The sequence below is a fragment of the Grammomys surdaster genome, unplaced genomic scaffold, assembly GCF_004785775.1.
Source record: "Grammomys surdaster isolate TR1022 unplaced genomic scaffold, NIH_TR_1.0 125940, whole genome shotgun sequence".
In the NCBI taxonomy this organism is placed as follows: Eukaryota; Metazoa; Chordata; class Mammalia; order Rodentia; family Muridae; genus Grammomys; species Grammomys surdaster.
Window position 1 is genome coordinate 3,063,762 of NW_021620762.1, and position 27,393 is coordinate 3,091,154.

At 47.1% G+C, this 27,393-nt stretch overlaps 2 protein-coding genes across 3 annotated transcripts in view; one reads left to right on the forward strand and one right to left on the reverse strand.

Moving 5' to 3' along the window:
* Positions 1–15,218, reverse strand: part of Sap30bp (SAP30 binding protein) — a 33,790-nt gene extending 18,572 nt beyond the window's left edge. The window contains exons 1-3 of the mRNA XM_028752921.1: positions 15,082–15,218; positions 13,501–13,610; positions 10,775–10,822 (exon numbers count right to left, since the gene is read on the reverse strand). Of these exons, the coding sequence (XP_028608754.1) occupies positions 10,775–10,822; positions 13,501–13,610; positions 15,082–15,187 (264 nt within the window). The 5' untranslated portion in view covers positions 15,188–15,218. The remainder of the gene's footprint in view (positions 1–10,774; positions 10,823–13,500; positions 13,611–15,081) is intronic.
* A 158-nt stretch (positions 15,219–15,376) lies between these two features.
* Positions 15,377–27,393, forward strand: part of Recql5 (RecQ like helicase 5) — a 37,487-nt gene continuing 25,470 nt past the window's right edge. Inside the window, exons 1-6 of one of the 2 annotated variants that reach the window (XM_028752773.1) lie at positions 15,377–16,074; positions 17,772–17,893; positions 19,965–20,483; positions 21,021–21,126; positions 22,034–22,145; positions 24,056–24,218. In XM_028752773.1, coding sequence (XP_028608606.1) covers positions 15,945–16,074; positions 17,772–17,893; positions 19,965–20,483; positions 21,021–21,126; positions 22,034–22,145; positions 24,056–24,218 — 1,152 coding nt within the window. In that variant the 5' untranslated portion in view covers positions 15,377–15,944. The remainder of the gene's footprint in view (positions 16,075–17,771; positions 17,894–19,964; positions 20,484–21,020; positions 21,127–22,033; positions 22,146–24,055; positions 24,219–27,393) is intronic. The other variant, XM_028752774.1, reaches the window with a different exon arrangement.

Below are 27,393 nucleotides of genomic sequence, written 5' to 3' on the forward strand. Positions count from 1 at the left end.
GCAGGGCAAGCATACTGTTCCCGACTGGACAACATAACCTGACAGCTGGGGAGGACTGGGGAAGTAGCACCAAGCAAGCCCTTGAAATTATAAAGTCCTAATGCTGTCTTATTTAATGAGTGAGTTGACTTAAAATAACAAAAAGCTCACACCTGTAATCCGAGCACTGAAGAAGTAGAGACAGTTGAGTTGCTGAGTTCAAGGCTTGTCTAGGCTGACCAAAGCAAAGCAAACAAACCATTATCCCCCTCCCCAGTGAATCTCCGCAGTAGCCCCAGTCCCTACTAAAGGCCCCGTTTCCTTTCTACAGGAGGCCTGCCCTCTGCTCTCCCTAATTTGTTCTTGTACTCCTGCCTACCTGACAGGTGAGGGTCTCGCACAACCCTGTGTGTGTTCCCAACACGCCTGGCCACCACAGGCACTCCACACAGCAGTCGCTGGCCACTGCTCTACAGTGTGGAGCAGGGTTTCATGACTATCTTTAGCTGCCATGTAATAGTTAACCCAGACGACAAACATGTTTAGCATTAGCTAGTTCCGATGTCTGGGCTCACTGAAAACATGGGAAAGAGGCAGAAGGTAGCTAAAACGCTTGCAAGAAAGGGGATGTGGGCCTGGGAGAAGGCAGGGAGGGTACTAAAGTTCACTTCTTGCACTACACCCTTTCTGCCTGTCTGAGACAGGGTCTTGCCTTTTTAGCCCAGAACTTTGAACTTATGGACCCTCCTGCCTTGGTCTCTGGAGTGCTCGAAGTCTAGGCCTGTACCACTGTGTCACAACCTGCAGACTCTCAGGATTCAACCTAATGCTTTTCAATCCTGAGACAAAGGGGAGTCAGGGGGCTGGGGAGGACACAATTAAGCTGAGTGTGGTGGCACTTGCTACAAGTCCCACCCACACTAAGAGGTTTAGCTCAGGAGCAAGGCCAGCATGGGTAACTAGCAAAATCCTGCCTCAAGACACCATACAAAGATAAAGAACAACACCAAGACAGTTACTGGACAGCTAGCTCACTTACTTATTCCATAAATAACTCACTGAAGATTTATTATGTCACAGACAACAGGCCAAGCAGTCAGGCTAAAATAAAAAAAAAAAAGATGATAGGGGAACCATTTTAGGTTTTACAGTAAACCCTTAAACAAATGATCTCACTTAATTCTCATGATAGCCCAGCAGAGTGTGTTCTGAACCACCAGGCCACACTGCCTCTGCACTGTGGTGCCACCCCGGGAGCCCTCCCGGGAGCCTCAGAATAGCTACCAGATGGGGCTCTCTGTTTGGTGGCCCACACCTGTAATCATTGCACTTCGGAGGTAGAGGCAAGAGGATCAGGAGTTCAAGGCCAACCTGAGCTGTAAGAAGTCTGGATCCTCTCCCCCAAATGCTCCCAAGGGGGATGAATGGGACATGTAGTTGACAGCCCTGTGACTTAGTGACACCACAAAAATCAGTACTGTGTGGACATTCCCACTGTGATCTGTAGCTGGCTCCTGTGGGAGTGCTCTGGAGAAATACCATTTCCTTCAGTTGTGTCCTGTGGGCCAGGATGAGGCCCTTGCACAGTCACGTGGCCCAGCCAGGGATGGAAACACTGCACTTAGCAGGAAGATGGGCGGAAGTTAGCGGGGCCATTGTGGATGCATTGGAGTTGCCTCGACTCCAGACAGCTCAGACAGGAAGGCTCAACTCACCAACCAGAGCCAGAGGCGGCTCCTGCAGGAAGGGTTAAGTAGAGTCTGCCAATAGAAAGTAAGCCAGCCTCAGCTTGGCCTTGTGGTCTGCAGAAAAGGCAGGGCAGGGGAAGGAAATGGCTTCTTTCTCTACTAAAAACCTGATTAAAACAAAGCTGTATGGCTCAGGCTCAGCACAGCAGAGTATGTTCTACCACAAAAAACCTGCTGAAACCAGCCAGGCTTACATGTGAATGTGAAAATCTGGCCAAAAGCCATCTCCAATGGGGAAGGGTTTGATACCTGACTATTCTAAGTATCACCCATACTTGACGGTGTGTCAGGACTTTGTTTCTTGGAATTTGTGAAGGGTGGCTCTCTCTTTCTGACCCCTGGAACAGCACAAGTGGTGTCCATCTTGGTGCATGGGTTACCTTATATCAAGGTCTTGGGCATGGGGCTGCACCATACTTCTTTTCCTTCAAGGCTACCTGTAAGAACTAGGCTTTACTGGCAGCTCTGGGGCTTCGGGGAGACTGGAGCTACAAAAAAGACAAAGAAGAGAATGACAGCCACCATGCAGGGCCATGAGTCACAAAGCATCACCAGCCCAGATCATCTGCAAATGATAACAGGAAACAAGAATACCCGAGAGAGAGCCCAGAATGATGGAGACCATGCAAACTGTCACCAGAATGTACCAGCAGGGAGGGGATTCACTCCTCTGGGAACCAGAAAGAAGCCTGGTATCCTACGGTGTGGGGAACAAGGTACTCAGTTCAAAGGTTAGGAATACAAATTTGCTGTGGGCTAATCCCAGCACTTGGGAGGCAGAGGTAGGAGGGTCTCTGTGAGTTTGAGGCTAGCGTGGTCTGCAAAGGAAACTCCAGGACAGCCAGGACTACATAGGTCTTGTTTAAAAAAGGCAAATCTTTTCAAATTCAGAAATCACACAGGCAGCCACAGTGTAAGGGGCAGGGATAAAACCAGAGAGCGGAGGCTGACTGCAGGATCCCGAGGACAGGCAATTCTCTACATCCTGTAATTTCAAAAAGATGAATCCCAGCTGGGAAAGGAGGGGCCCAGCCACACCTCAGTTAGCAATCCACGGCATCTGGCCCTGAAAGGCAGGAGGTATGTTGGGGCTTGCATGGCTCATGGAGGGGCAGACAGGCATGCAGTGGCTTCTTCCTGGCTGCAGACCCACAGAGGAGTGGGGTGGGGCTCCTGGAGTCTCAGCTTCAGGACACCTGGAGCAAGGGCAGTCAAGGCTCCTGTGGCAGTGTGTCAAAGCCAAGGAGAGGATCAGAGGAGAGTGCCTGGAGTCTCCAGCGCACCAGTGAGTAAAGTGTGAGTGGATTCGAGCGGAAGGGCTGGTCCTGAAGACCTCATCCACAGGGGATGGCGCTGCAGCCCTGACCTTAGTCTAGAGACTTCCTGAGGACTCACAGAGGAAAGCTCACCCAAGCCTTACTTATGCTCTCCTCAGTTTGAGGGTGAACAACTATGTGGGCTTCAAGAAAGCGGAGTCATAAAGGTGATACTTCTGTTTGTTTGTTTGTTTGGTTTTTTCGAGACAGGGTTTCTCTGTGTAGCCCTGGCTGTCCTGGAACTCACTCTGTAGACCAGACTGGTCTCAAACTCAGAAATCCACCTGCCTCTGCCTCTCAAGTGCTGGGATTAAAGGCGTGAGCCACCACCGCCCTGCAAGGTGATACTTCTGATCTGTGTAAGGAACGCAGAGGTTCCCTCCAGCCCCCCTCCCGCCACGGGCAGCACTTCACTGGAGGACAACTGTAGCAATGCAGTCCACTCTGGCTTGTGCAGCTTCCTGATGGGTGCATGGCACAGTGGGAGAAGTGTGCTGCTCATGGGAGCCACTGCTAGAATAACTTCCACAGTTTTCATTTCGCCTGCATGTATATGGACCAAGTTTGTGCAGAAGCCTGCAGAGTGCATCAGATCCCCTGGAACTGGAACTGCATACAGGCAGCTGTGAACTACCACAAGGGGACCCTGGACTAAACCTGGATCCTGTGAGAGCAGCAAACGCTCTTAACCACTGAGCCATCCCTCCACTTCTTTCTTTTCCTTTCTTGAAGGCAGAGCCTCTCACTGTAGACCCGGCTGACCTGCCGAAGCACTGTGATTACTCCAGTGTGATCTATGGCGGCCAGCTTTCTTTTTAGATAATTTCTTATTTAGAAATGTTTGCATATGTATGTATGTTTACTGTCTTATTTATCTTACAATTCTGGTTTTTGTTTTTAATTTTTAAATTTAAGGTTGTTTGTTTTTTTGAGAGTGTCTCACTCTGTAGACCAGGCTAACCTGTATTTTATCATAGAGTCCAAGCTGTCCTCTTATTCATAGCAATCCTTCTGCCTCAGTCTCCCAAATTATGGGATTACAGCCTTGACAGACTTAAGGTCTAAGCCTTAGTTCTCAGGGTTTTCTAAGAGCAAAGCAACAAAGGACACAAGTGGCCGATGGGGGTGAATGGAGCAGGGTCACAGCTAACCACCCTCCAGGACGACCTTGTCAGACTGCAGAGCCTGGCTGGTGTATAAGCACACTGGGGACCAGCGAGGAAGACCTGTAGCTCTGTAGACCTGCACAAGCCACAGACCTGGCAGTCCCCATCTGGGTGGTTGACAGAGAACAGACTTCACCTGTGATGCTGTCCCCACGTAACTGCTGGCAGCTAATGTTCTCAAGGTTCAGTTAACAACAAAATCCTGGGAATATGCTCTTTACGCACCTTTCTCTTCTTAGGTCTTTGATTCAGATACCACAAAAGAGCAACAGTGAGGGGCAGGAGAGATGGCCCCATGTTAGGAGTACGCACTACTCTTGCAGAGGCTCAGAGTGTGATATCTAGCCCCCAAGTCAGGCAGCTCACAACTGCCGGAAACCAGCTCTAGGAGAGCCAATGCCTTTTGGCTTCTGAGGTCCTGTGCTCATGAGGGCACCCCCCCATTACAACTAAAAATACAATTTGAAGTATCATTGCCTATTATAATAACTTGGGAGAGAGAAAGAATGAAGGAATAACTGAGTGTAGACTGCCCAATACTGTCCATCCACACACAGTCTCAACACTCGGTGACCAGGAGTTCCAGACAACCTCAGGACGGAGGCAGAGAGCCACTGGCATGGCTGAGCTGGGCTCCTGAGGGCACTGGAGACTTATATCTCCCTCGGTCCCAACTCCAAGACCATCTACCACTGCAGTTTCAACCCGTGCAACAAAGCACCCAGCATCCTACGGCACATAAACAAACGCTACAAGCTACTGAAAGCTCTCACAGAAAACTCTGGACATGATACCTCACGCATGTATCTGTCTTTCCAAGTAGCAGTTGAACAGTGAGGAGAGCAATGCTTGGCGTCTGCCGCTGACTCTCTAAGACAGAGAACTGTAAAGCATCTTTGTCTAGGAGCTATGAGAACAAAAGTACCGAGGTCTGTGAGCTGAGAACACATGGCCAGCAGGATGTCCTCACCCTATGTCACACGCACAGCACACGACACAGCTATACTGAAGGCTGGGATGGCACCGACTGCTCATTTCACCCTGGGAGCACCCCCGCCCCACCTCCATCAGACCCTGTAAAGTGGGCATCACAGTCCTGCTGAGCTGGGGGAGGTGGTGGGGCTGTGCCTGGCTCCATGGCTAGAGGAAACCTTCCTTTAGTTACCGATTCCCCTTTCAATCTTGTCTTTTTTAATTTTGTGATGGGGTCTGACTATGGAGTCCTCACTGGCCTGGAACTAACAGATCTACCAGTCTCTGCTGGAATTAAAGGCATGTGCCATCATGTCCTGCCAAATCTTTTTTAAGGCAGGGTTTCACTGTTTAGACCAGTTTGGCCTCAAATTTGTGACCCTTCTGCCTTATCCTTATCCACCACACCCAGCTTGGGCTCTAAGGATTTGAAGAATGTTTTCTCTTGATTTAACTGGGATCATACACACCTCTTTCAAAAATGCCACAACAATTTTTCCTACTCAGTGTTAGCACTTAGAAAGGCCAGGATTCTTTCCCTACCACAGAGCCTGGACCAAAGACCCCAGGAGCTTACAAGCTCAGGCCCTCCCCGACAGCTGGCAGCAGGCTGCTTGCCTTTCTTGTTCCAGATCATCTATCCCTGCTTGTTTTCAATGGAAGGGTGTGCCAGGGACAGCAAGTGGAAATACCTCTATCCACAGGAACTGCAGGAGTGGAAGAAAAATAAACAAGGGAGAATGTTCCAGAGCTATGGAGGCAAAGCATGGACAGAGGACAGCGGCACGCTGGGCAAATGGATAGAGGCACACCGGAGCCACTGGGTGGCCCTGAGGTGCTGAGCTGTCAGAGGACTGCCACAGCTGGTCTGACGGTTTCTAGGACAGCAGCACCACCTTCTGTTGAGTGATCAAAGCACAAGGGCCAGACTGCTTACCAAGGAGGTGAGAGCAGAAAGCAAGAGAAAGAAACTATGGAATAGAAGCATGCCATGTTTAGCTTCTGTTGGCATTCCGAGTTGCCTGCCCTCTGGCTTCCTCTTCTCTGATTTGTTAACTCAGTCCTTTCTATCTCAGTGGATCTGGAGTTAAGTCTCATTCAAACTCCAACGCAGGAGAGTGCACACAGGAGCTACTCCAAGTATCAGAGTAACAAAATTAGGTCCCAGTGCTCCAAAGGCTGAGGCCAGACTGTGCTACAGTGAGACCCTGTTTCATAGAACAAGGTAGCAGGAGCAAGGAGATGGAGTCCAGGGCAAAGACACTGCTGTTCCCGCCTGACAACCTGCATTCAATCCCCAGAACATATGCAGGAGGAAGGAGAGAAGCGATTCTAAAGTTGTTCTGTGACCTCTGCACGGGCACATGGCACACATTGCCCCTCCCTCCACAGCTAGACACACAAACAATAATAACAAAAACTAAAATACAAGAAAAAGTAGCAAAACAAACAAAAATGCAATTTCTAGTCTTGGTACCTTTTTGGTTTTTTGTTTGTTTGTTTTGTTTTGTTTGAGACAGGGGTTTCACTGTGTAGGCCTGGCTGTCCTGGAACTTGCTCTGAAGACCAGGCTGGCTTTACATGTACTTAAAAATCTTTTACAAACAGTGAGATTACTACCTTATGAAGAACTCAACCATTTTGGCAAGAGATGACAGAAAATTCTCCATTGTATGACAGCACACCTCTTCCATGAAGCTCTGTGCTGTCCCAGGTCTGCATCTGGCTGCCACTGCCCTCCCTTCCAGCTTTCACACACCAGAACATGCCCGCCTGCTCTCTCCGAGCCCTCCCCGTCTGCTTTCTTTTGTGCCCTCACCTTCATGCCTGCTCCTCTAACCACACTGAGGCTCCAAGCACCGGGCTCGTTACTCTGTCGTAAACGACATTGGCTGGCCAACCTGGGAAGTGAGCAGACACTGGCAACTGTGTGGTGGCAGCCGATGCTGCCGATCATGGGCACCCAGTACCATTTTAACTCTCATCAAATCAAAGAGGCAGATTTCATTATGGTGCCCATTTCCCAAAGAAGAGAAACCGAGGCTTGGAGATGTCTCAAGGAAAGCTAGATCTGAAGCCATGCTGGGGTGTATTGTGTGGTTCTGAATAGCCTAACCTCTGCACCCCAGCCACGGGCCCCAGGAACTCAAGACACCAAAGGAGGATTGTGGATCTGACTTTCACAGAACGGTAAAAGCAATGATGAGCCACTATTTGCTATCTGTTTTAAAACAGAGGTGCTCATAGCTGGTCTGCAGGTTAGCTGTGGTGGCACTTGCTTGCAATTCCAGCACTTCAAAGACAAAGGCTGGAGCACCACTGTACACTGAAGGCCAACCTCCAGTACAACCGATGTACAGCAAGGCATAAAACAAAACAGAAACCACAGAAGTGGGTCTGTAGCCCTGGGGATCTGCAGAGCTCACGATATCCCAGCAGCAGCCAGTATTCGCTTTTTTGTTTGTCTTTGGTTTTTCAAGACAGGGTTTCTCTGTATAGCTCTGGCTGTCCTGAACTCACTCTGTAGACCAGGCTGGCCTCAAACTCAGAAATTCACCTGCCTCTGCCTCCTAAGAGCTGAGATTAAAGGCAGGTACCACCTCTGCCTGGCTGCCATTTTTTGCTTTTATGGTATGATTAAAAAAAAAAAAAAAAAGCTGAATTTCATTCAAGAACACCCTTCACCAAGCTGTAAAAATGATTCATTTTCTTTATGTCACCCTTGAGAACTAATCTAATCTATTTACCATGTGTGATGACTTGAGGGTATACCAAACACGCTAAAGCCCATCAAGACAGCTGTCTCAAGCAAAAGTACATATGTGTGACTTGAGGTCACATGGAAACAGCTGTTTTCTTCACTGGAACACCACTTTACACGAAAGACTGACTGACATTCTGGTTATGCCTTCTTGGTTCTCCACAGATATTTTATCAGAGGTGAAGAACAGCACTTACTGGCAGTAACACTGAAGCTCCCGAGGGGAATCTTACTAGAAACACCACTGCGAACCTGACAGCTTTCTATATGTTTAACCACCTGTCAGGCAACACTGGTAATCAGGAACAAACGCAGTTTGGGGTTATTCCAGAACAATGCACGTCAAACACTCAAAACAATCTGTGTAGCTCAGACATCTTCCAGTTTCTGGTCTGGTGTGGAATCATGTATGGTAAAAGTGTTTAGAGACACACCAGAGGTTGGGCATTGTGGCTTGCACTTGGGAGGCTGAGGCAGGAGGATTACTGAGAGTCTGAGAGCAGCCTGGTAATACTGGGCATTCAAGGCTAGCCTGGGGTTCAGCATGTGGGACTCTCTCAAATACAGAACAGCTGGGAGTGACCATCCCTTTAATCCCAGCAGAGGCGGCAGGTCTGGTCTACAGAGTGAGTTCCAGCACAGAGACAGCCTGTCTTGCAGGACACACACACACACACACACACGCACACACACACACACGCACACACGCACACACACACGCACGCAGGCATGCACGCACGCACGCACATATACATAGTAGAACAGAGAAACTGTTTTAGCAAACTACCAATTGAGTTTATGAGTGTTCACGTGGTTGCATGCATGTGCGTGTGTGCCTGCACATGTGTACACAGAGGTTAGGAGTCCAGGATCTTCCCACATTGCTCTCCACCTGATTTTCTGAGACAAGGTCTTTCATTGAACCTGGAGCTCACCAACTGGCTACACTGACTAGCCAGTAAGCTCTAAGGCACTTAGACTCCATCCTGCCTGGTGCTGAGGTCACAGAGTCTGTCAGCATCTTGGTTTAACTTCTAAGATATCAGTATTTACAGTGAGCAAAAGCTCCTTGGGATCTGCATTTCCAAGTTGTGTCATGAAGCCAAATGTTTTGAGAACCCCTACAGAGTTAAAGGTAGATCCTGAAAAGTGGAGAGTGCCATCTAGTGGACAGACAGACACGACGCACCTCATTAACTTAACAGAAGATAAAGTAAAAGACTTGCTCTACCAGTATGTCCTCTTAGAATTACTCACATCAAAAGCTTAGAACAGCAAAACTCTCTCATATAAATTTAAATAAAACTTAAACCCAACAGAGCTGGAAAGGTGGCTCAGAGGTCAAAAGCGCTTGCTGTTCTTGCAGAGGACCCGAGTCCAACTCCTCCCAACACACCTGGGAGCTCACAACCAACTTAACTCTAGTTCCAGAAAGTGACAGACACCTCTTCTGGCATCAGTGGACACCTGTGTGTGTGTGTGTGTGTGTGTGTGTGTGTGTCCTTTTCTTTCTTACCTGCTCTTACAGAGAGCAGTAAGTCTTTTGTACTCCACAGGTCTCCCTCTCTCACAAGGATGTATCTTTCCTCAAGAACTTGCTGATGGGATCACAGCACTGTAGAAGGGGTGACAGCTAGGTGCATGACAGCTTCTCTAGGTGGCCTTCAGTCTTAAGCCATCAGCCTGCCCCATACTCTCCTGCCAGGCCAGTTCTTAGCCTAGGTTTACTCTGCACAGAAAGTAGTTTGCACCTAGTTTCTGGGCTCCACGCCGTCTACTCTGGCATCCTTGGTAAAACACATTCCAAGTCTTCTGTAGCCTTTCTGAGTTTATGCCAATGGCGGCACAGCCGTATCTGATGGAATGGCTCGTGCTATATATTCAGCAGATACATTGCCCCCTTTCATATTTCACATGTATGAATATGGGTTTAATTTTTTTAAACTGCATCTGCATTGAACATGAGACTTTTTTAAAAAAAATCATTTTTCTGAACAATACAGTGTAACAATAATTTGAGATAATCTGAAACTAGGAGGACTTATATAACAAATTTTATATATGTGTGTGTGTGTATATATGTCATATATAAATATAGTGTGTGTGTGTGTATATATATGTCATACATAAATATAGTGTGTGTGTGTATATATATGTCATATATAAATATACCATTTTAAATAAAGACTGTGAGAAGCTCCGGATTTGCATATCTAAAGAGTGTGGAGGTGGGGTGTCCTGGAACCCCAATCACTCATAAACCACGAGACTACTGTTTTCTATTGCAACCAGGCATAAGTTTCCTAAATCTCGCTCATGCAACCTTGAAGGTTTTGGCTCATTTCAGAGCAGCTTGCAGCTGTGAATGTGGCATCCATTCTTCCAAGGGAGATGTTTGTATCACAGAGCATGACTCGGCAGAAAGTACATTTCCATTCTGCAGTGCACACAAGCACCAGGGCTGTCATTACCCCAGGATCAGGACTGTGACAAGAGCCACTGCTGACTGCTCTCGGCTGCTCCTGGACAGCCCTATGAGCAGGATACTGCCTCAGAAAGACCACGTGCATACGTGACTGGCACATGCCTGAGAAAACAGGGGTGGACTTCAGTGTGTATGGGGTATAGAACCCAGGCAGGCCTCTTCTGTTTTTTTATCTCAAGCCTCAGGAATTCCTAGTGGCCTTAATGGTCTTCATTAAACTGGCTTGATCCCAGAAAATATCCATTCTGTGTGCTAGTGGGACAGATCCTGACCCCACGTTTGACCTGAATTAGAATGTTAAAAGCCTTGATTGAATCCAGCCACCCACCACAGCCAACACCAAATACCTTTGGGTCATCAGCCTCAGGTTTTTCAGTCTCTGAATCGTCATCTTCCTACAAGACAAAGAATTTAGAGGATTAAACTTAAAAGGAGTGGGCCTGGGTTGTCTTACACACATAACCAGCGGCTGGAGTAAACAGGCTGCTTACCTAACTGGAATCACCCCACCAAGAACCCTTCCCTACCACACAACCCAGAACTAGAGAAAGAGAAAGGAAAAGGAGACGTTCTGGAAGGGGTGGGGGATCGGCAGCTCAAATCAGTGTGTCAGCATCTACATCAGTGGGAATGCCTGAAGGAAACTGTGTGAAGAGAGGGAAGATCCAACAGGGTCCACAGCTGTCAGGCTAGGCCGCGGAGTCCAAAAGGCAGACCGCAGGGATGTAAGCCAGGACGATGAATTCTCTTACCACTTCCTCCACATTCACACCCACAACCATCACGCTGCCCAACACCTAGGCGGCACCTCAAGCCAGAAGCACTGACACGCAGGAAGGTGGGCATCAGATCACCAAGCCAAGTGATCTGGAGAGGGAGGACACAAGGGCGAGGGACAGCCTTTTGCGGTGCTCCCATTACTGCCACGGATCCACTGTTCTCAGCCCTCTTCCTTACCCAAAGGAGGTCTGCCTGAGTCAAAGCCATGGGAGTACTGAATTCTCCAGTGAAAGCCCACAGTTTAATAAGGTGCAAAGCTAAGAAGCAGATGTGAGCCATTGACTACATGTTACCCCAGACACGACACGGCACTCCAGATGTTAGCACAAACAAACTACACCGAAACGGTTTTCGGACAAGTGCCCTGGACGGTGCCAGTGAAGCGAACGCTCACCTAACCGGAGCGTTAGGTGAATGCACCGTCACCTACACAGCTCTCTCAAAACGAAACCAACTACACAGTCAAAGATGGAGCTTCACAGACTGCTCACGTCGTCTCCAATAGCCACACTGGGCTTTGAGAAAAGGTTTTTTAAAAAAAACCTAAACTCTCATACATAGTTTGACTATGACAGAAAGTAGATGTGGGTTAGTATTTGAAAACATACATGCAAATACATACACGCAACACACACACGCAACACACACACACACACACACACACACACACACACACACACACACGCATGGAAAGCCAAAGAACTTAACAGAATTTCATTCTTTCCTTTCTTCTAGCTAAGGGCTAAGGATGACCTTGAATGTGTAATCCTCATTCTTCCATGCTGGGGCTACAGGCTGTGAACCACCAGGTACTATCTGTGGTTTATGCTGAGGAACAACCCCCTGGTTTCATCCCTGCTACACACACACACACACACACACACACACACATGCACACACACACACACACACGCACACATATCTTCTGGTTTCCACACGTTTTCTTAGCAATTTTACTCAACTCTGAATTATCACTAATGGCTGGGATACAGGCATGAGGAACTCTCAAAAAGAACTCTCAAAATATTTGTAATCACAAAATATATTCTGTGAAATATTTTATTTGCTGTTTTTTTCGTATGTGGCACCGAGGATCAAACTCAGGGTCCTGTGACTGCTAGGCAAGTGCTATCGCCGTACCACTGAGCTACACCCCCAGTCTGTATTTTAACTTATGTGAGACAGGAATATACTCTTGAATTATCAATCTTCTTGCTTCAGCACCCTGAATGCTAGAATTGCAGGACACGGGCCATTACACTTAGCTTAAAAAGGATTCTAATGCTAACCTTTACATATCAACATAGAACAGAAAATCCAAACAACAACAACAAAATAAAGCATGTTGTGAGTGTTCCAATGAACTCTCCCTCTGAGTGGCCAGATTCAATATCTAAATCCAATTTTAGATGCCTTTTTGTGCTAAGCAATAGCCTGAATTTCCTTGCCCTTTTCCCTTCCAGACTTTAAAATTCCGAGTTGTGCTGCTCAGGTGCCTGCTTATTGGCATAAATGCTTCTCGCCTTAATGATGGGGACACAGTCCTCCTTACACTGTTATCTGCACCCACAGAACTTCAAGGAGTTCTGTGATCAAGAACCAGGGGACTCTGACAAAGACGCCAAGTGGAACACAACAAAAGAACCAAAGTGGATGATAAGGAGAAAACCTCCCTTCCTTACCTTGCTAGAAAGTGAGGCATCTGAATAAACCCCAACCGAGATTAATACAAAGCTGATTACAGATACGTAGATGACACACTAATTAGGATGAACGCATTTATACAAGTGGAAAGATTGGTTAAACTCACAAAGCAACAGAAAATACCCACTGACACTAAAGTTACAGACAGTAACAAGCTAGGCATAGTGGAGCAGCTTCTAACCCCAGCTCTCAAGAGGCCGACAACATAAGGGATCTGGAGCTCGGGGATAAAAGGGTTAAGTAAGTTTGGGCTTCATGAGACCCCGTCTCAAAAACACAAAACAAAACAAATGGCAACCCCCCACAACAAGTTCAATTCAAAAGCTAATACAATATGGTCCATGTGGGGGGAAAAAAACAACTCTATTTTCAAAAAGAACTACTACTACCCAGCCAATTCAATTTTTCCTTTCTTTTTTGTGGTGCTGGGGATCAAGCCCTTGACATGCTTAAGCAAAGCTCTCTCCTGTGAGCTACATTCCCTAACTGGTACCAACTGATTCCAAACCAAAAGGAAAAAAGGGACAGAGTTAACCATGAAATGGAATACTATTTGAACAGCTCTGGATCTGGGGGAAGATTTACCCACCGACTGCTTACTGTTCTCATCCTCCTCTTCTTCGTAACCATCCTCATCACCCCCTGGGCGAGAGAAGTCATCTTCTCCATAGGCATCAGATACCAAACCACCTTTTTCCTCTGAAAGAAAAGGAGGGAGGAGGGGAGAGAAGAGGGGATGTAAAAATGTTTCTGAAAATCGAATGGCCAAGATTATTTCCGAAGCTAAAAGGGACCTAAGACTCAGGTAAGTGACTACAGGCTCGGATTAGACTTTGTACTTAGGAAGAACAATTAAGACCAGAGGTGGCAGTGCACACCTTTGAACCCAGCACTTGGGAAGCAGAAGCAGGAGGATCTGTGAATTCTAGATCAGCCTGGTCTACAGACTGAGTTTCAGGACAGTCAGGACTAGAGAGAGATCCTGTCTGGAAAAAAACAAGAACAGGAGTATCGGAAGACAGCTCTTCTATGAGTGCATAATGTATGGGGTTTGGCGTCCTGTGCTTTTAATCCTAGCACTCAGGAGGCAGTGCCAGGCAGAACTTTGTGAGTTTGACAGAGTTGGGTTTCCAGTACCCACATCAGGCAGCTCACAAATGCCAGTTTCTAAAGAACTGATGCCTCCCTCTGCCCACCACGGGCAGAACTCACATGCATGGCCCATTTCATATGTGTATATATATATATGAAAAGAAAATCAAACATTAAATCCATGTCCTAATAATTTTAGTACAGGCTGGGGAAGTAGCAAAGCAGTGGGGTGCTTTCTAACATGTGGAAGGCCCTGGGTTTGAGTCCCAGCAGTTCCAAGGGGTGGGAGTTTATTACATGATGTTGGTCTATTAGTCCAGTTAAAGCCTTTCCCCTCTTTGAACCAGCCCGCCGGTTGCTTAAACTCCTGTTTTGACATACCATACACATCTCTGTCTTGTGTCATATGCAACCTGAAAAACGCCTTCTATGTACAAGACTGTCTTCTTCATTGTTTTGCCCCTACTTTGCAGATGTGAAGACCCAAAGCTCGGTCTATCACTTAATTTGCTCCCTCTATTCATTCCTTCAAGAAATCTGTTCCTATTGTGGTTTGCAGTCTGAGGGCAACAGGATTACTGGCAGGCTTTGAGAACTCACAAAGCAACAGAATCACCCTAGAGCCTTAAAAGGCTTAAGGATGTCCAGCATATTCTATGAAAAAGCTACAGAATTATGCACGTTGGAGAGATGTATTTTTTAAAAACTCTAGGACAGACTTAGACCCCATTCCTAAAACGTTACCAATTTAACGAAACACAAGTTTTATCATCCGTCAGGTACATTTCACTCCTCTCTTCCCCCATCAAACAACGAGTCAGTAATGGACTAGACACTGATGCGGAACCGTTTGGTCTATCCTCTGGCCAGCATGATGCCTTGCACAGAGGACTGCAGAGAGATCAGTCGTACTAGAGGTTCTAGCGCTCTGTCTGACCTAGGGTATTCACTACGCCTTGGGGTTCCAGGATCCGATACCTGGGGCACAATGAGCATCTCTTCTTCCCAAACCCCTCTAGAGAAGCAGCATTTTTAAACCATAACAGACACCAATCCCCCTTTCCAGCTCAAGTCTCACCAGCCGCACCGCCTACAGCGTCGACTCCAGTTTCGCCATCAGACTCAGGGTCTGAATATTCCGCATAAATTGCAAGAGACGACAAAACATTCTTCTTCCCCGCCATCTTATTCCCACAGCACGGTGTGGCTCACGTCTATGACTCAAAAGCCAATTTAGGTGCGAGAAAACCAACCTCTTCCGGATCCCAGGAGACTCCGCGCCCGAATGAAAACCAATCAAAAGGACCGTGTCTGGACATGGCTCCGCCCCTTACACTCAGCTCTCGAAAACGTCATCAGCACGGGACGGAAGTAAGGTTTTGCGGCTTCTACTTCACCGACTTCTGGGGCCGTTTGGCTTCTGAGTTAGAATTAGGGAGTAGTGTTCTTTGAAAAGCTGCAGAGGCAGCCGCAAAGAGCCTGAGGTCTGACATATTGGGGAGCATTTGACTGACGAAGGGCGAAAGCTGTTGACTTGGAGGCTGAGAGGAGGAAGGGGGTCGGCCTTTTGGAGGGAAGAATGGTCTCTATGGCTTTGCTTCTAGAACAAGGACCCTAGAAAAAGGATTCCAAGTTCTCCAGTCGGGTTTGAAAACGTCTGTGGGCTTTGTTGTGGTTCAGTTTCTAGTTGTGTTCTACTGACCTGGAAAGTTCATCGTTTTTCTTTTTATTCAGGGGAGAAGTAATGTTAATTCCTCAGGAATGTATTGCGTGAAGTAATTCAACCTTCACTTTTACTACTTGAGAATGATATATTTAAGTGTAACATAGCAGATTATACGGCAGAAGAAACAGACTATATTTTAAAGTGGAGCAGAGGGCTTTTCGGGGTAGCCTTTGGCCACCTTTGCGTTAACCTTTTGGCTGCTGCTTTTTGCAAAGATGAGCGCCCGTCCTTTCTCCACTCCATTCGACCGGGAGCGGCGAGTCCGGAGCACCCTGAAGAAAGTCTTTGGGTTTGATTCTTTTAAAACACCTTTACAAGAGAGTGCGACCATGGCTGTAGTGAAAGGTAACATATCAAGCTACCTGTTTTGCAGACTGCTGGTTGTCCCGTAGTACCTCTAGCACAACACCCTCCTGGTTCTTACCTCCTCACCCTTTATCCATTACTGGTTTGGAAATCTTTCATGACCAAATCTAGGGGTTATTTATTGATGCTTGGTATCTATTTGTCTGTTTATTGGAATTCTCTATATTCATCAAGTTGGCTTCAAATTTGAGCCAGCCCTCCTGCCTCTGGATTATTAAGTACTGGTATTACAGGTGTGGGCTATCATAGTCTGCTACAAATTTTGGAAGGAACCACCCCCACTTCTGGTTTTTTACATAGCCAAACCTACAGATTGTGTTGGAAGTCTGTTCCTAGACTCGCGTTCTTGTTCCTGTGCAAGGGTAGCAGTAATGGTTAATCTTGTCAGTGATCTAGGTAATCTTCTTCCTTAGAGATTAAGTAACTTGAGTTCCGGGTAGAAAAGGAGTGAATAATAGTACTGTAAGCTGGAGGTAGGGTACCTGAGGTTGTCCAGATGATAGCAGTAATGCCCCACCAATGACAGACTTATTAACAGTACTGAGTGATAAATAGCCTTGCGTATCTACCCTGGTGTGCCCAGTACTCTGCTTCCCTGGATGTTTAATCCAAACACTCATATCCCAGCACCTCAAGACTACTTATCAGCCGGGCGGTGGTGGCGCACGCCTTTAATCCCAGCACTTGGGAGGCAGAGGCAGGCGGATTTCTGAGTTCGAGGCCAGCCTGGTCTACAGAGTGAGTTCCAGGACAGCCCGGGCTATACAGAGAAACCCTGTCTCGAAAAACCACAAAAAAAAAAAAAAAAAAAAAAAAAAGACTACTTATCTTCCTGGAACGTGAGTCAGACACAGATGGATATGTAGCACAAAATGGAGGGGTATTTTTTGGCTGTCACGGGGTCACTATTAGAAGCAGATTTTCAGAATGTCTTGGTCTCCCAAGGTCCTCTACATAGAAAGAGTGGGGAAGGGAATACGTGGAAACAAATGTTCTGCCAAGACATTCCTGTGTGCAAATGCTCAGCTAGATGCTTTTCCTTTTTTTTTTTTTTTTAATTTGGTTTGGTTTGGTTTTTCGAGACAGGGTTTCTCTGTGTAGCCCTGGCTATCCTGGAACTCACTCTGTAGACCAGGCTAGCCTCGAACTCTCGAACTCAGAAATCCTCCTGCCTCTGCTTCCCAAGTGCTGGGATTAAAGGCGTGCGCCACCACCACCTGGCTAGATGCTTTTCCTACATTCTCATTTGATTTACAATAACCAGAACCAGGCTTAGCAGTACAGGCCTGTAATCCCAGCATTTGGAAGGCATAGTCAGGAGGATCAAACAAGTTTGAAGCCAGCTCAGTCAACAGAGCAAATTCCAAGCCAGCCAGTAGTGAAATCCCTTTAGGAAAAAAAAAAAAAAAAAAAGCCAGGTGTGGTGGGTGTGGTGGCGCACGCCTTTGATCCCAGCACTCAGGAGACTGAGGAGACTGAGGCAGGCAAGTTTCTGAGTTTGAGGCCAGCCTGGTCTACAAATTGAGTTCCAGGACAGCCAGGGCTACACAGAGAAATCCTGTCTCAAAAAAACCCAAAATAAATAAATAATAATAAAGAAAACAGATTATTCCTTCAAAGGCATCAATGCAAGAGACAGACAGGATCTATCGAAGTGTTCTCTGCTATCTTTGCAGGTGACAAGGATGTTTTTGTGTGCATGCCCACAGGGGCAGGGAAATCTCTGTGCTATCAGCTCCCTGCCCTTCTGGCCAAAGGGATCACCATTGTAATCTCTCCTCTCATTGCCTTGATTCAGGTGAGTCTTGCGGGAAGTGAACAGGAAACCCCAAAAAGATCATGAGGGACAGGAACATTTTGCTTGTTTGCTTTGGTCATCTTCTTTCCCAGTTTTTAGATAAGCATACAGTGTATGTGGAACACACCCCCTCCCCCACCCCTGCCCTTTCTTGCCCTTCCCTCCTGTTAGCTCACTTTGTCCCCGGATAATTTTACTTTCAATTTATTTCATATACTCTTTATTCATATACCAATACCTGTAGATCCATATTTTTTTTTTAAAGCCTAGGCTGCCTTTGAACTTCCATTCCGTGCCATCTTACCTCAGGAATGGTGAGACTGTGGGTGTGTAAAATTTCCAGCTATAGAATCCCAGGCCCAGCTTGAAGTGAAGGGGTTTTACAGCTGGAAATTTTACTGTCTTGGGCTAGAGAGTTGGCTCGGTATAAGAGCACTTGTTCTTGCAAAGGATCCGGGTTCAGTTCCTAGCACCCACATGGAGGTTCACTGCCTCAGGCACTGGACCTCAATGTGGTACACAGACATGAATACAAGCAAAAACCACTTACAAATACACGTGAAAGACATCTCACTTCTCTCTTTCACCGCTGCCTCTTCTCTCATTTGCCTAAGTAACTATGCCGAGTTTCTCTACTGGCTAAATGTAGGTGTCTCCACTAGTGCGTATCACTGTGTGAGTCACAGTGAGCTACTGTGGTTCCGTTGTTCTTCTTTTCTTTTTTAAGGAATTGTTTGTTTATTTTATGTACGTGAGTACCCTGTAGCTGTCTTCAGACACAGCAGAAGAGGGCATCAGATCTCATCACAGATGGTTGTGAGCCACCATGTGGTTGCTGGGAATTGAACTCAGGACCTCTAGAAGAACAGTCAGTGCTCTTAACCACTGAGCCATCTCTCCAGCCCCATTTTTCTTTTTTTAAGACAGCTATTATCATGCAGCCCTGGCTGACCTTTGAGTTCCATATATAAGTTAGCTTTGAACTCATAGAGATTCTCCTGCCTATCCCACTCTCCACACTCCACCCCTCCTCTCCCCCCTCCACCCCAGTGCTGGATTAAAAACACATGAGCTACTGCCTCTGGTTTGAGATTCCTTCCTTCTTCTGTTACTGTCCCAAAAAGTATCCAGCCATATCTATGCATGCATATATTCTCCTGTGTGTACTCACAACAGGAAAGAGGCAATGAGTGGGGCTGATGAGTTGATATTGGCCGTCTGGTGTTATATTCCATTTTGGCACAGTACAGGGATGTGCAGCAGAAACGAGGTGGAGAGAAACTGAAACTTACTAATGTCTGCCCTGCAGATACTCTGACTATATTTAGTGCCTGCAGGTGAGCGGGTAGGATTGGGTAAGAGCCATCGACCGTATAGATAGATGGAAAGCAGCAGTAACACTTAGTGGATACATCTAGGGTTTGTGCCAAGAGTGTCAGCACCTCTTCCACTCACCTTTCTTTGTTTCTTTTTCTTTTTCCCAAGTCAGGATCTCTCTATGTAGCTTTGGCTATCCTGGAAGTCGCTATGTAGCCCAGGCTAGCCTCAAACTCAAGAAATTCTCCTGCCTCTGCTTCCTGAATTTAAAGATGTGTGCTACCCACCACACCCATCCTCATTCTGTTCTTTTTTTATCTTTTGAGGCAAGGTTCCAAATAGCACCAGCTGGCCTCAGACTTAACATGTAGGTGGGGCTAGCCTCAGACTCCTGATCCTCTTGCTTCTGTATCTGAAGTGCTAGGATTAGGAGCCTATACGACCATCTTCCATCTCAAAGTCTCACCTCATTCTCGTCATAGTCCTGCCAGGCAGTTGCTGTGGAGGGCAGCGGGCTGAGTGTGGTGAATGAGAAGGCACAGAGTCTCAGAGAGCTAAGCGAGCCACCGTAGATCCAGGTCCTCTGACCCCAGAGCCTCTCCTCACATCCACTCTACCATCCTTTCTAATGGGCAAAGAGAAGACATTAGAGGGTAGATGGAGACGGTTCCATGGTCCATGGTTGAGATGCTGTGCTGACTGCCTGGTCCTGAGGGCTAACGATGCTCAATTCTGCATTCTTCTTTACTCTCAGGACCAGGTAGACCACCTGCTGGCCCTGAAGGTACAAGTTAGTTCCCTGAACTCAAAGCTCTCAGCACAAGAGAAGAAGGAGCTGCTGTCTGACCTCGAGCGAGAAAAACCTCGGACCAAACTTTTGTACATCACCCCAGAGATGGCAGCTTCGGCCTCCTTCCAGCCCACCCTGAATTCCCTCGTGTCCCGAAACCTGCTCTCCTACTTGGTGGTGGATGAAGCTCATTGCGTTTCCCAGTGGGGGCACGACTTCCGTCCTGACTATTTGCGTCTGGGTGCCCTACGTTCTCGCCTGGCACATGCCCCATGCGTGGCTCTGACGGCTACAGCCACCCCACAGGTTCAAGAGGATGTGTTTGCTGCCCTGCACTTGAAGCAGCCAGTGGCCTCTTTCAAGACTCCCTGTTTCCGGGCCAACCTCTTCTATGATGTGCAGTTCAAGGAACTGATTCCTGATGTCTATGGCAATCTGACGGACTTCTGCCTTAAGGCTCTTGGACAGAAGGCTGATAATGGGGTGAGGTACTGGGGTGCAGAGGCCAAAGTGCTGTCTGCAGCCCAGACACAGCTACTGTTTCCTAGTTATCTTAGCTGGGATTCTCTGGTCCCAGGTCCTACTGTGAGAGGCAGGTGAACAGTCCTTGTATGTCTGGTAAGCCTACACAGGGTTTTCAGAGAGGAGACAGGAGTTAGAAAGGCTGGAGTTTGGATTTTCAGTTTGGTCTCCCCCCACCTTTTTTGGGGTACTAGGTCTCACTATGTATCCTTGGGTGTTACGGAACCCCCTAATTTAGATCAGGTTGGCTTTGAACTCAGAGATCTGCCTTGTCCCTATTGCTGGGATTAAAGGCATACACCACGCTGCCAGCATTGGCCTTGCTCTTTTTTTTTTTTTTTTTTTTAAGTGACAAGCCCTGTTGGCTGTCCAATCTCAGAGAAGATGGGGACATTGGTGAGAGGGAGCATGGAGCCTTTAAAGAGTGCCGTGCTCTAGTAAGTGGGCTGGCTGTACTGTCCTCCCCTTGACTGACACCCTCCCACCTCTCCCGCTCAGTCGTCATCTGGCTGTGGCATTGTCTACTGCAGGACTAGAGAAGCCTGTGAGCAACTGGCCATTGAGCTCAGCAGCAGGGGTGTGAGCGCCAAGGCTTACCACGCAGGTAAGAGGCCCAGACCAATCGGTCCTCTTCACTGTCACATGCCTCTTAGCACACCACCTGCTCCTTCTGGCTCCTGAACATCAGGTGAGCTGTCACCGAGTTCTAGGAACTCATGTAGAGCTAAAGTGATTTACTTAATCCCATTAAAAACTAGAAACTCAGGACTCCGAATTCTTTCTCCTGTCCCGTGCCTACCCAGTAGCAGACAAAGAGCTTTTGTTTTTATGTGTTTGAGTGTTCTGCCTTCATGCTTGTCTGTATACCACTTACATGCTTAGTACCCACAGAGACCAGGGGAGGGCATTGGATCCCTTGGTATTGGAGTTACAGATAGTTGAGAACTGTAATGTGGGTGCTGGGAATCAAACCCTGGTCCTCTGGAAGTGCCGCCGTATTCTGAACTATTCAACCCTCTCTCTAGCCATAGGTGGGTTTCTGTGGACCCAGGTATTATCAATCAATCAAACAGTCTAGACCACAGACTTTTGAGACCTATGGACATAAGTTCTTAGGTCTCATTTTTAGTAAATCTTCTTTTCCAGTCATTGGCTAAGGTTTTTTAAAATGAGGTCTAATTATGTATCTCTGGTTGTGCTAGAACTCACTATGTAGACCAGGCTGGCTTTGAACTTACAGAGACCCTCTTGTCTCTGCTTCCTAGTACTGAGATTAAGCATGTACCACCATGCCTGACTGGCTAAGTTTCTCCTTAGTTAAGGTTCTGTGAGGTTAAGTGTGAGGTTAAGTGTGAGGTTGTGTTCCAAGGTCACATAGATAAGAAGGGATGGATCCAGGCTATAGGTTAAGTGTCCAGGACAGTGTCACATCCAGAATAACTCCCCACTACCTCAACGATAAACCCATGGGAAACGGGAGTTTTCCTTGACTGCCTTCCCCTCCTTTCTAGGCCTGAAGGCTTCTGATAGAACACAGGTACAGAATGAGTGGATGGAGGAGAAGGTCCCTGTGATTGTTGCCACGATCAGTTTTGGGATGGGAGTGGACAAAGCTAATGTCCGGTAAGCTCTGGGTCTTGCCTTTTTTCCCCGTTATGGCTTGGCTTAGGGTGGATTGCCTAGTCCTGTGTACAAAGTCCCAAGTCTATGTGCATGCCCGGTGCTACTGAGGAGGGAAGCCTCCTGGGGAAATCCCTATATATTGCCTGAATGCTTACAGTTGTGAGTCGTGGTTCTCCACCCCAGGGAACCTGGCAGCATGCTATCAGGGTGTCCATTAACAGAGTCTGGTTGACTCCATCCTTCAGGTAGAACTGCCAGGGGCTGGAGTACATAACTGTTCCCACCTTCCCACTATGGAGAGTCAAAGGTGAAGGTCCCACTACTCACACCCCTTGTTACTGTGTACTGACCGTCCCTAAGGCTGGGGCTCAGCCGAGCCTCTGAGTCTCACTCTGGCTACTCTGGGGAAGGATTTTTCTTTCCAGCCATGGTCTGACGTTGGCCCTCTGTCCTAGTGACATCCACAGTGCCTTGTATGATTTGCAGAACACTTCTGCATACGTCCATTGACCTCGCCACGTCACTGATGGGAACGAGTCCTGGTACTAACTGAACTTGTACATTTGAAAAAGCACAGGTTATGGAATCAAGAGTTGAGCCCCATTCTGCTACGGCTTGTTAGGAGCAAACTTTGAAGTCAGACACCGTTAGGCTCAGGTCCTAGCTCTGTTCTGCCTTCCCTGCGTGTTCTTATACAGACTTACCTCTCCCATCTCCTTTGTCATCTGTAGAGTCGTGTGATGCTGACTAACAAGTGAAACAGATGTAGTAACTGACGCATAGTAGGACAGATGTAGTGACTGACGCATAGTAGGTACTTAATAAACACTGTTCCTTCTTCAAAGGATAAAATGAGATCATACAACTCGGAAGTAACAATTTTTACCTTTTTCTAGACTTTATTTTTTTATCTTGTGGTGTGCGTATGTGCATGTGAGTGAGAGTGCAGTACCCATACAGGCTAAAAATGTTGGGTCTGGAGTTACAGGTGACTGTGAGCCACTCAACGTGGGTACTAATAATTAAACCTTGGAATCTCTATAAGAGAAGTACAGTTCTTAACAGCGGAGCTGTCTCTCTGGCCTCTGATCTTTATTTATTGAGACAGGGTCTAACTGTATATCACTGGACCACCTCATGAAGTTGAGGCTGGCTTCAACTTTCAGTTCACCTCCTGAATGCTCTAGTCAAAGGTGTACACCAACACACCCAGCCTGTTCTTAAATCTAGTATTTGTCCTGGCCTCTGGCTTTAAGAGTTTTGTTGGTTTTCCATTTTTATCTTTTGTGTATGGGTATTTTGGGTGCATGTGTGTCTGTGGACCTCTGGTGTCCCTGGTACCTGCAGAGAACAAAAGCTTCCCTGTATATGGAGTTAGAGAAGGCTGTGAGCTGCCATGTGGGTGCTGGGACTCAGACCCTGTACTTTGGAGGAGAAGCCAGTCCTCTTAAGCATTGAGCGATCCCTTCAGTCCTGGCTGTGAGTTTTTTTTTTGTTTTTTGTTTTTTTCGAGACAGGGTTTCTCTGTATAGCCCGGGCTGTCCTGGAACTCACTCTGTAGACCAGGCTGGCCTCGAACTCAGAAATCCGCCTGCCTCTGCCTCCCGAGTGCTGGGATTAAAGGCGTGCGCCACCACCGCCCGGCGGCTGTGAGCTTTTTAACTTACCATATTTACTAGAGTTTCTCCCGTACCTCATGCCGTGGCCTCTAAGTCGGGCTGCTGTATGGCAGAGACACCTGTGACGGGCACAGATGTCTCACCTGGCTGCCTCTGACTTATTCCAGAATCTGCCTCTCGTGTGTTAGCTCCCCTGTACCTGGCCACTATGGAATAAACTCTTTCGATAGGATTACTGTTCCCAGAACACTTAACTCTGCCATCAGTATCATATCCTTTTGCATCCTACAGGTTTGTTGCTCATTGGAATATTGCCAAGTCCATGGCTGGCTACTACCAGGAGTCTGGCCGTGCTGGCAGGGATGGGAAACCGTCTTGGTGCCGCCTGTATTACTCTAGGAATGACCGAGATCAAGTCAGCTTCCTTATCAGGAAGGAACTAGCCAAACTCCAGGTAAGTCCTGGGCAGTAGTAGCCTTTGGTGTGTGAGCTCACTGTCCATTTCATATAGCTCAGTGCTGAGGCCAGAGAGAGCTTGCGTAAGCTAGAGAGGAATCCCAGCCTGGAAAGCATACCCTCGGGGAGATGGTGTGGAGGGCAAGTAGGCTGCTGGTGACAAGCTGGGTTAGATGTTTGTCAGCATGCAGCTTAGCTGAGTACGGTCATGTCTGTGCACTGTTAAATGTAGGCAAAATCATTCTTGCCTTAATTTAGTGAGCTGTGTTACATAAGTGTTTTCCCATGTTCTCTGGTTTTTCTTTAGCCATTTAATTTTTTTTTTTTTTTATTGGTTATACAATTATTCATAGGAAGCCCAAAGCGACCCAAACTAGAAAGGAATACGGTGTGAGGTAGGCACATTTTAAGTCACCAGGAGAGGACAGACTTGAATAGTCAATCCTGAGAACAAGATAAAATTAGGTTCCTATATGATATGGGTATGGATTTCAGGATTGGCACTAAGGGTAAGATAGTTTATGTTCTTGGGAGAGAAAGATCATCTCCATTTGTCTGTTTGGTTATTTATTTGATTTTTCAAGACAAGGTTTCTCTGTATACCCCTGGCTGCCTTGGAACTCACTTTTTAGAGCAGGCTGGTTTAAAACTCAGAGATCCATCTGCTGCTGCCCCCCAAATGCTGGAATTAAAGGAGTGCGCTGACATGCCTGGTGACTTCTTTAGCACACGTTGTTTGGTGTGGTGGGACTACCACTGAATGTATGTGGACATCAGGACAGCTGTAGGAGTCCGCTCTCTCGTTCCACCGAGTAGGTCCTGGGTGTCGGTCCCAGGTTGTCAGCTCGGAAGGCAATCGAGTCACATTTACCTTCTAAGGCATCTCATGAGTACATATTTCAAGGTTTTAAGGTAGAAATCACCTGGGCATGATGGTGGACACCTGTAATCCTGAGCTCAGGAGCAGAGGTGGGAGATTGAGGGCTCAAGGCCAACCAAATAGTGAGTTCCTGCTCAACCTCGACCTCAGAGTAAGACCTGGTCTCAGAAAACTGAAGGGACCGGGCATGGTCCAATGGTAGAGTTCACGCTGCACACAGCTAAGGCCAACACCACAGCAGACAAACAAGCAAATAAAAACAAAACAAAGAAACAGAAACCAAGACTGCTCTCGTGTGTACTTATCTCAAGGAGGAATGAAGTGTAAATCAGCTTTAAAGAAGGAGAGTGGTAAGATGACGTCGTATACAGGGAGGCTAAGCTGAGAGGTTCTGGGGCTCCCTGCTTAGCCAGTGTAGCCAAAACTGTAGAGAGTGACAGAGGAACACACCAGCATTGACCTCGGCAGTGCTCTTGTTGACTGAGTGTGAGCCTACTACATGACATATGTGTATGAAAATGTCACAAACTTGTCACTGTTTATAGTAAATATATGCTAATTTAAAAAAGAAAAGCAAAAGGAGGCTGGAGAGTTGGCCTGGCGGCATCGCTGCTCTTGCAGAAGCCTTGAGTTGGTATCTCAGTACCCATGTCAGGCAGCTCACAACCCTCTATAACTTCACCTCCAGAGGATCCAACCTCTTCTGACCTCCTTAGGCATACTGCACACACGCACACACACACACAGACACACAAATAATAGTTGCAAATTGAACACTTATTTCTGATTCCTACCCAAGTGAGAGTAAAGAGCTGACACGGGAGAATTGCTGTAAGTTTTAGGCTAGCCTGTGATACATAGTGAATTCAAGGCCAGCCTAGAAGGTTGAATCATACTATATCTCAAAAAACAAAATAAACCAAGAGAAAAAGAAAAAGCAAATGTCTACTTAGAAAATCCCAATTTGCAAGACTTCATCAAAAAACAAAGTGTGTGTAGGGGCCGGGGGAGGGAGGCTGGAGAGATGGCTCAGCACTGACTGCTCTTCTAGAGGTCCTGAGTTCAAGTCCCAGCAACCACATGGTGGCTCACAACCATCTGTAATGGGATTTGATGCCCTCTTCTGGTGTGTCTGAAGTCAGCTACAGTGAACTCATCACATATATAAAATAAATAAACCTTTAAAAAACAACAAGCAGCAACAACAGAACAAAGCCTGGGTGAGGAGCCTCAGAGAGGCTTAGTGACTTCATTCCTGAGGGATGCAGTGCCCTCTGCTGGTCTTCTTGGGCACTGCATGGCCATAGTACACTGCCCTGGAGCAAAGTCCTAGAAGCTGCTTGGTTGAGGGGCAGGGACTAGAAGCTCAAGAATGTTTTCCAAAATCATATTGACCTGACACCTTGAGGTCTTGTTGAAATGAGTTATTGTTTATGTCACAGTGAGATCTGAAGAGGTCAGGGCAGGAGAAGCGACTGTTGTTGAGAGGAAAAGGAAATGAGATGGTGGTAAATGTAAGACTGTAGCCGTGTGGTTCAATTTGGAGCTATGTCGACATAGCCATACTGAGGAAAAGGCTGTTAGCACACGACACTGTAGTTTGGGGCCAGAGGGACAACTCTGGTAGAACTCTTACCTAATATGCATGGACAAGGCCCAAGTTTAACCCCTAGCACTGCACACGAATACATAATCAATATTGCTGGGTCCTCATGTGTGCTCAGCAAGCCCATGTCACTATACTTGATTCCTAGCTAACATTCTTAAAAAGAAAAAAAAATCAGCAAGCTGAGAGGTGGTGGTGCACACCTTTAATGCCAACACTCAGGAGACAGAGGCAGGTGGATCACTGAGTCCGAGACAGCTTGGTCTATAGAGTGAGTTCCAGGACAGCCAGGGCTATACAGAGAAACCCTGTCTCAAAAAAACCAAAACCAAAAAGAAAAGAATACCATCAGCAACCCTGCAGCTAGCGAGCTGGCTCAGTCATTAGGAGAGCGGCTGCTCTTACGGGATCCTAACTCCACCACTGTGGCAGCCCACAGCTGTCTGTAACTGATGGCCTCTTCTGGCCTCTGTGGGCACACAAGTGGTGCACCAACATACATGCAGAGAAAACACGTATACAGATAGTTTAAAACATTAAATGAAACTTTACTGTGTTTGCCTGTGTGAGTGTGTATTTGGTCTTTTGCTGGCCTGGAGAGGAGTTCGCGTTACAGATGGTTGTGTGGCATGTGGCTGGGGGGACCTGGACTTGGGGTCTCCTACAAGAGCAGCACGTGCTCTTAAC